We start from the raw sequence: 7,715 nt of genomic DNA, 5'->3' as shown, positions 1-7,715 counted from the left end.
ACCTCTGTCCCCGGCCCCACCCGCGCCCGGCCATGGAGCTTTCGGGGGCCCTGAGCCCCCCGTGGTGGCTCCTGCTGCTCCTGCCCCCGGGGCTGCTGCTCTGGGCCAGGCGCAGACCCCCCTGGGACCCCCGCAAGTGTCCCACCGACCTGACGGGCAAGACAGTGATTGTCACCGGAGCCAACAGCGGTGAGCGGGGACGGGGACGTGTGTGGGTGACACGGAGCTGTGGGGTGTCCTGCGGAGGACATGGGTGTCCCTTCTCCAGCCCTGGAGCCCAGCCCCTGCCTCGGGGCTGCAGACGGCTGCGGGAGCAGCCGGTGGCTGGTCCCCGGGAACCCACAATGTGATCCCTGTGCCCCGGGCCCATGGCACCTCATGCTGGGTGGGCACCCCTCGTGCCCCCTGCCCACCCTCGGTGTCCAGACTCTGTCCCGGCTGCGTTAATGACTGACAGCCAAGGTCACCACACTGCCGGCCACCACGGCCACCCTGTCACACCAGGGAGGGGGTCACTGCTCCCACCCGTGTCCCACTGCTGAGCACGGGGTCAGGCTGGCACAGCCGGGGACACTGGGACCCCCAGGTTGGGATCGGGGTGTCCCCGTGTGCCCAGGGACAGGGTGGCCCCACGTGTGCTCGGCTCCATTCCCGCCCCGCTGTGCCGGAGCACTGACAGAGCTGTGTGGGCACTGGGCTGTGGGGGGGTTTGGGGCCCGCAGCAGGGGCTGCCCGGACCCTGGGGACAGCAGGTGACCCCCGGGGACCCCTCGCCTTGGGGCCCGGCGGGGCTCAGCCCTGCCCGCTCCGTGTGCCGCAGGCATCGGCAAGTGCGTGGCCATGGACCTGGCGCGCCGGAACGCCCGCACCATCCTGGCGTGCCGGAGCCGGGAGCGGGGCCAGGCGGCGGTGGAGGAGATCCGGGCGGCCACCGGCAACCCGGCGGTGGTGCTGCGACTGCTGGACACGGGCTCGCTGGCCTCGGTGCGCGCCTTCGCCCGCGCCGTGCTGCGGGAGGAGCCGCGGCTCGACGTGCTGGTCAACAACGCCGGGGTCACCGGTACGGCCCCCGGCCCCCACCCGGTCCAGTGCCCCGCCCCCTTTGTGCTGCCCACACAGTGCCCACCCCCCTTTTCCAGGGCTGCCCTTCACCATCACCTCCGAGCGGCTGGAGCAAACCTTCGCCACCAACTACCTGGGCCCGTTCCTGCTCACCAACCTGCTGCTGGGTGCGTGGGGGCCGGGGGGCTCTGGGTGCCCTCCCCTCTCACACCATCCCTGCTCACGCCCTGCTGCCGGGTGAGCAGGGGGGTGTGGCGGATCCGGGACCCCTCCCCGCTCACCCCTGCTCCTCGCAGACCTGCTGAAGGCCTCGGCGCCCTCGCGGGTGGTCAACGTCTCGTCGTTCCGGCACAGCGTGGGCACGGCTGACAGCGGGTTCCTCACGGGGCAGCGGCACCCGGGTGGGTACGACGCTGCCTACAGCAGCACCAAGCTGATGAACCTGCTCTTCACCGCGGAGCTGGCGCGGCGTCTGCGCGGCACAGGTGGGTGCCAGGCTTGGCTGTGCCGAGGGGCACCCGGGCACGGCGAAGGGCCACCCCCATCCCACCCCCTCTGTGCTGTTGTGCCACGGCCCAGGGGCTGCCGATGGCGCTGGGGGGTCTCACCCCAGTTGGAGACTCCCCAGAACACTTGTGGGCAGCAGAACCCTGGCCGGGGTGGCCCCAGTGCCAGGCCCGGGGGAGGCCCTGCTCCGAGGCCGGGCTGGGGCCGTTCCCCGCGGTGCCCTGGCACGGCACTGACGCCGCGGCCCGGCAGGGGTGACGGCCAACGCGCTGAGCCCCGGCGTGGTGAGCACCAGCATCATGTGCCACTTCAGCTGGGCCGTGCGGGCGCTCTTCGTGCTCCTGCGCCCCTTCATCAAGGTGAGCGGGGCCGGTCCTGCCCGGGGCAGAGGGGGGTCCGGGGCTGCAGGACCCCCCTGACCCCCGTGCCCCGCAGTCGGCCGAGCAGGGCGCTGCCAGCACCATCTTCTGCGCCGTGTCGGAGGAGGCCGAGGGCGTCAGCGGGAAGTATTTCGACAGCTCGTGCCGGCTGGCGCTGCCCTCGGCGCCCGCCCGCGACGCCGCGCTGGCACGGAAGCTCTGGGAGGCGTCGGAGCGGCTGACGGGGCTCACGGAGGGACCCCGGGGCTGAGCCCTCGGGACGTGGGCACGCAGGGGGACCCTCAGGGTGGGGAGGGAGACGCGATCACCCCGCCGGTTGCCGTGTGCCCGCCCCGTGCCACCCAAGGGACGATGCAGCACCGGCCCGGTGGGACCGTGACCCCTTTATTAAAGCCCCAGTGCCGTCACTCCCAGGCGATGTCCAGGTCCAGGCGCTGCCTCCGCACGAACTGCAGGAACCCGTCGTAGTCGCGCCGGTGGATGTCGGGGCAGCGGGACAGGTCCAGGCGCCGCAGGGGCCCCTCGGAGCCCAGCAGGTGCCACACGGTGTGGGGGGACACTTGGCTCCCGGCCAGCGAGAGCTCCTGCAGCTCCCCCAGCTCCGGCTCCAGCAGCGAGTCCAGCGGGAAGGGCAGGGCGAGCAGGCGCAGGCTCCGCAGCCGCGGGGCCCGGCTCAGCACCGAGGCCAGCGTGGAGCTCAGCACCGGCACGTGGGCGGCCGGCACGGGCCCGGCCAGGGCCAGTGAGAAGCTCTGCAGCTGGGGCAGCCCCTGGGGCAGCAGGTCGGCGGCCCAGCGGGGCGGCAGGGTGGGGGGCTCGGCAGGGCCGTGGGGGTCCGGGGGAATGTGCAGCTCGGTGCTGAAGCTCTGCAGGCCGGGGCAGCCGGCGAGTAGGGCGGGCAGCGACAGCGGGTCCGGGCAGCTGAAGCCGTGCAGGGTCAGGGAGTGCAGGCGGGTGCCCAGGGCCTCTGCCAGCGGCAGCACCTCTGCCAGCGCCCGGCCGCGCTGCCCGGCACAGCCCAGCGTCAGCCGGGACAGGCACTGCCAGCCCCGCAGCTCCCGCAGCCCCGCGGGGCCGGGCCCGTCCCCCAGCCACACGCTGAGCTCCTCGGCCCGGGGACACACGGCGTGGACGGTGCCCAGGGCGTCCTCCTCCAGCTCCTCGAGCTGCCGCAGGGGCAGGGTGAGCGGGGGCCCCCCCGGCGCCGCCCCCCGGCCCCGCGCCAGCTCCCGCAGCGCCGGGAAGCCCTCGGGGTCGGGGTCGCCGTCCAGCCGCCCCGCGTGGAGCAGGCGCAGCGCGTCCGGCACGGCCCCGTGCGCCAGCACGTCCAGGCGCGGCAGGGCCAGCAGCAGGAAGGCCACGGCGGCCGCCGCGTCCCCGCCGGGCTCCAGGTCGCGGGCCAGCAGCACGCGCAGCGCGGGGCAGCCGGGGGCCCGTGCCAGGGGGTCGTAGCCCAGGTGCCGCAGGGCGCGCGGGGTCACCTTCCTGCAGCCCGACACGTCGAGCTCCCGCAGGAGGCGGCAGCAGGAGCCCACGGCCGACAGCACCTGCACGTTGGCCTGCGTGTGTGCCAGCCCCAGGCGGCTCAGCCGGGGCAGCCCCTTGGCCACGTCCACCAGCACGGCCGGGGACAGCCGCCCGCAGCCCCCCAGGTCCAGGCAGCTCAGGCCCTGCAGCCACACGGCAGACCCTCAGCGGGGCGGGCAGGGGGGCACAGATCCCCCCTACCCACCCGTGGTGGGCGGGCACCCCCTGCCCCACAGAGGGTGGGCACCCCAAGATGCCAAGCAAGGTCTGGGACCCCCACCCACTGCCCCTTTCCCATGGACCCTGGCACCCCCAGCCCCACTTCCCCGGCCCCATGGTGGGTGGGCATCCCCAGTGTCACAGAGGATGGGCCCCACTCTCCCAGTCCCACGGACCACGGCACCCCCAGCCCCATGGAAGGTGGGCTTCCCCAGCTCCATGGACCACGGCACCCCCAGCTCCATGGACCATTGCACCCCCAGCCCCACAGAAGGTGGGCTTCCCCAGCTCCATGGACCATTACACCCCCAGCCCCTCTCCCCCAGCCCCACAGAGAGTGGCACCCCGAGCCCCAAGGCCCGTGACAGCCCCCCCAGGGAAGCTGTGCCCCGCTGCCCCAGCCCCAGGGAAGCTGTGCCCCCGCTGCCCCCCCAGGGAAGCTGTGCCCCTTGCCCCAGCCCATGGAAGCTGTGCCCCCTTGCCCCAGCCCCATGGAAGCTGTCGCCCCGCTGCCCCAGCCCCAGTGCAGCTGTGCCCCTTGCCCCGTGCCCACCTGGCAGCGCAGGACGACGAGGTGGCCCAGGGCGTTGTTGGCCAGGGCGGGGCAGTGGCGCAGGCTGAGCTGGCGCAGGTGAGGCAGCAGCAGCAGGTGCAGCGCCGCGCGCGACAGGCGCCGGCTGGAACCCAGCAGCCGCAGCAGCTCCTGCACCAGCCCGCAGGCTGGGGGCACGGCTCAGTGGGCACCACCCACAGGGCAAGGGGGGCCAGCAGGGCTCGGGACCCCCCCTTCACCCCACACGAGGGGCAGCGGTGCCCGGCACCTCCACCCGCCCCGCAGGGGGGGCTCAGGGCCCTGGCACGGCCACCCACCCACCCGGGGGGCAGCGATACCCCTCCACCCATGGGACACCCCTCCACCCACCCGGGGGGCAGCGACACCCCTCCACCCATGGGACACCCCTCCACCCACCCGGGGGTCAGCGATACCCCTCCACCCATGGGACACCCCTCCACCCACCCGGGGGTCAGCGATACCCCTCCACCCATGGGACACCCATCTGGGGGTCAGCGATACCCCTCCACCCATCCGGGGGTCCCAGGGCCCCGGTACCACCTCCTGCCCAGCATGGGGGGCTCAGGGAGCCTGGCACGGCCACCCACCCATCTGGGGGTCAGCAATACCCCTCCACCCATCCGGGGGTCCCAGGGCCCCGGTACCACCTCCTGCCCAGCATGGGGGGCTCAGGGAGCCTGGCACGCCCCCTCCCCTCCCCTGGGGGTCCCGGGGCTCACCCAGGTCGTTGAAGGGGCCCACGAGGAAGCGGAACTCGTACTCGTCCAGGTAGTTGTCACTGTAGTCCTTGGCCCAGAAGCTCTGCATGTGCTGGGCCAGGCTCTGCAGGCACAGCGAGGCCAGCGTGGGCACTGCCCGCCGCCGGGGCATCCCTGGGGTGGCACAGGGACGGGGACAGTCAGGGAGCAGCCACTGTGGGCACTGCCCGGTGCCGGGGCATCCCTGGGGTGGCACAGAGACGGGGACAGTCAGGGAGCAGCCACTGTGGGCCCTGCCCGGTGCCGGGGCATCCCTGGGGACAGGGATGGGACCGGGACAGTCAGGGATCAGCCCCCACGGCCGCCGCTGTGGGGACAGGGACACTCAGGGACGGGACGCGGCTCCTTTTGGGGTCCCTCTGGCCCAGCCGGGGCAGAGCCGGCCCCGCCCGGCCCGGCCGTGCCCTCGGCCCCGCCCGGTGCCCGCTTTGGTTTCGGTTTCACTCTGTTCTCGGCTTTATCCCGGGGGGAATCCCACCGCCATCCAGGGATGAACCAGCGCGGCCCAACCTCCGAAACCCCCCCTGGACCCCCCCGGGACACCCCAAACCTCACCCGCAGCTCCCGGCGGGCAGCGGCGGCTCCGGGAGCGGGCCAGGAGTTATCCCGGGGTTAACTGGGTCCGGGGACTCCCGGGTGGGGGCACTGGCCCGTGTCCCTGGAATTCAGCAAGGAACGAGGGGGTGAACCCTGACGGGACATTAAAGCCTCGGCCCGACACCGAATCCCAGTTCCTGGATGTGTAAACTTGGGAGACATCCCGGAGAGCCCAGTGGGGTGGGGAAGGGTCACCGGGGTGGAAACTGGAGAGGGGGAACACCAGCCCTGCTGCCGGGGGGGTCAGGGACATGGGAACATGGAGACTGGGAAAGGACCCTCCGGGACTGGGAAAAGACCCTCTGAAACCCGGAAAAGACCCTCTGAAACCCGGAAAAAACCCTCTGAGAGAGGGAAAAGACTCCCAGGGACAGGGAAAAGACTCCCAGGGACAGGGAAAAGACCCTCTGGGATGTGGAGAAGACCCTCCTGGACTAGGACGAGATCATTGGAGACTGGGAAAAACTCCCAGGGACTGGGAAAAGACCCTCCAGGGCCAGGAAGAGACCCTCGAGACACTGGGAAAAGACCCTCTGGGACCGGGATAAGACCCCCACGGGGCCGGGCAAAGCCCCTCCGGGGAGCAGCTCCAGGCACAGGCGGGTGGGAGGGGGCGGCGGGCACGGCAGGACCTCGGGAACACGGGAGTAGGGGGGGGAACGAGGTGCCCCCGGTGCCGGGCACGGGGAGGGACGCGGGCACTGCAGCCCCGGGACCCGGAGCGGGTCGGGATGGCAGCGCTGGGACACGGGGGGGATCGGGGCCGGTGGGGGCACGGGGCCAGACCCCTCCCGGTGCCGGGATCAGCGGGGACAGTCCAAGGCAGGGGGATCTCTCCCCCACACCGGCCGCTTTGGGGACCCCTCCTTGGGGACCCTCACTGAGAGACCCCTCCTTTGGGACCCTTCCTTGGGGATACCCCCTTAGGGATCCTCCTCAGAGACCCCTCCCCAGGGACCCCCTCCTTTGAGACCCCTCCTTTGGGACCCTTCCTTGGGGATACCCCCTTAGGGACTCCTCCTCAGAGACCCCTCCCCAGGGACCCCCTCCTTGGGGAACTCCCCCTTTGGGGACCCTTCCTTGGGGATACCCCCTTAGGGATCCTCCTCAGAGACCCCTCCCCAGGGACCCCCTCCTTGGGGGAACCCCCCTTTGGGGATACTTCCTTGCGATGCCCCCCTCCGAGACCCCACCCCGGGGACCCTTCCTTGGGGAACTCCTTTTTGGGACCCCTCCTTTGGGGACCCTTCCTTGGGGAACCCCCTTTTGGGACCCCCCCTTTTGGGACCCTTCCTTGGGGAACCCCCTTTTGGGATCCCCCAATTGGAGACCCCCTCCTTTGGGACCCCTCTTTTGTGACTCCCCCTCAGAGACCCCTCCCCAGGGACCCTCCTCAGGGACCACTTTTGGGGACCCCCCCCCCCTTCACCGACCCCCCCCTCCTTGGGGACCCCTCCCCCTTTGAGACCCCCGACCACCCCCCCTTGGGAGTCTCCTCCTTCCCCCGTCCCGCGCTGGAATCAACACCAAAACCACACCACCAGGCCCAACACCGAGCCCGCCAACCCCCCGCCTCGAGCGGGGCGGCGCGTAAACAACCCGTCTCCATGGCAACACCTCCCGGGACCACCCCTCCCCTCGCTATCACCGGCACCCGCCAGCGCTTACCGGCGGCTCCTCTCCCCCGTCCTTATCCCTTCTCTTCCCGTCCCGTCCCGACTGGTCCCATCCCCTTTTTTTCCTTCCTCTTCCTCCTCCCTCCTCCCCTCTCTGCCAGGCGCCGCCATGACACCCCTGCGTGGGCTTCACTGCGCGCTTTGCGCTTGCGCACAACGCGAAGGACCCCTTTTGCCCTTACTGGCCCCTTCCGGGCTGCCCCGCGCCGTGCCTGACGCCCAGCGCGGCCGTACGGCCGCGCTGGGCGTCAGGCACGGCGCGGGGCAGCCCGAGGGGGGGCCTCGTGGTCGGGCGTGGTCGGCGGTACCGGGAGCGGCCTGGCCGGAGGTACCGGGGGGGGGGGGATTTTGGGGGACAAAGGGGGGAGATTTGGGGCGTGGGGGCCACGGGGAGGTGTGGCGGGGGTGGTGGGGA

The 7,715-nt window shown here is 72.1% G+C and overlaps 3 protein-coding genes across 4 annotated transcripts in view; 2 read left to right on the top strand and 1 right to left on the bottom strand.

The window, feature by feature from the left end:
* On the top strand, window positions 1–2,362 carry LOC135413697 (retinol dehydrogenase 13-like). Its single transcript, XM_064653688.1, has 6 exons — window positions 1–189; window positions 821–1,060; window positions 1,140–1,229; window positions 1,359–1,547; window positions 1,822–1,928; window positions 2,005–2,362. Exons 1-6 carry the CDS (start codon window positions 33–35, stop codon window positions 2,197–2,199), a joined length of 978 nt encoding a protein of 325 aa, XP_064509758.1. The 5' UTR covers window positions 1–32; the 3' UTR covers window positions 2,200–2,362.
* LOC135413691 (uncharacterized) lies at window positions 2,318–7,479 on the bottom strand. 2 transcript variants are annotated; one of them, XM_064653676.1, is made up of 5 exons: window positions 7,293–7,477; window positions 5,583–5,685; window positions 4,989–5,141; window positions 4,249–4,415; window positions 2,318–3,619 (listed from the first exon to the last, which is right to left on the bottom strand). In XM_064653676.1, exons 3-5 carry the CDS (start codon window positions 5,137–5,139, stop codon window positions 2,354–2,356), a joined length of 1,584 nt encoding a protein of 527 aa, XP_064509746.1. In that variant the 5' UTR covers window positions 5,140–5,141; window positions 5,583–5,685; window positions 7,293–7,477; the 3' UTR covers window positions 2,318–2,353. The 2 variants fall into 2 exon arrangements, with proteins under 2 accessions (XP_064509746.1, XP_064509748.1); XM_064653678.1 differs by lacking the exon at window positions 5,583–5,685 and having other exon boundaries at window positions 7,293–7,479.
* A 70-nt stretch (window positions 7,480–7,549) lies between these two features.
* Window positions 7,550–7,715, top strand: part of DCTN1 (dynactin subunit 1) — a 59,898-nt gene continuing 59,732 nt past the window's right edge. The window contains exon 1 of the mRNA XM_064653660.1: window positions 7,550–7,628. The gene's annotated coding sequence lies outside the window, so the exon portion shown is untranslated. The remainder of the gene's footprint in view (window positions 7,629–7,715) is intronic.

This window comes from Pseudopipra pipra, chromosome 4 (assembly GCF_036250125.1).
Source record: "Pseudopipra pipra isolate bDixPip1 chromosome 4, bDixPip1.hap1, whole genome shotgun sequence".
Taxonomy (NCBI): Eukaryota; Metazoa; Chordata; class Aves; order Passeriformes; family Pipridae; genus Pseudopipra; species Pseudopipra pipra.
This window is presented reverse-complemented; position numbering and strand designations above follow the sequence as displayed.

Coding starts and splice junctions, on each gene's coding strand:
- LOC135413697 (XM_064653688.1), top strand. CDS start 33: ATGGAGCTTTCGGGGGCCCTGAGCCCCCCGTGGTGGCTCCTGCTGCTC. Junction 1,061..1,139: donor CAACAACGCCGGGGTCACCG/GTACGGCCCCCG, acceptor CCCCTTTTCCAG/GGCTGCCCTTCACCATCACC. Junction 1,230..1,358: donor GCTCACCAACCTGCTGCTGG/GTGCGTGGGGGC, acceptor TGCTCCTCGCAG/ACCTGCTGAAGGCCTCGGCG.
- LOC135413691 (XM_064653678.1), bottom strand. CDS start 5,139: ATGCCCCGGCGGCGGGCAGTGCCCACGCTGGCCTCGCTGTGCCTGCAG. Junction 4,416..4,988: donor GGGCCCCTTCAACGACCTGG/GTGAGCCCCGGG, acceptor CCGTGCCCCCAG/CCTGCGGGCTGGTGCAGGAG. Junction 3,620..4,248: donor TCGTCGTCCTGCGCTGCCAG/GTGGGCACGGGG, acceptor GTGTGGCTGCAG/GGCCTGAGCTGCCTGGACCT.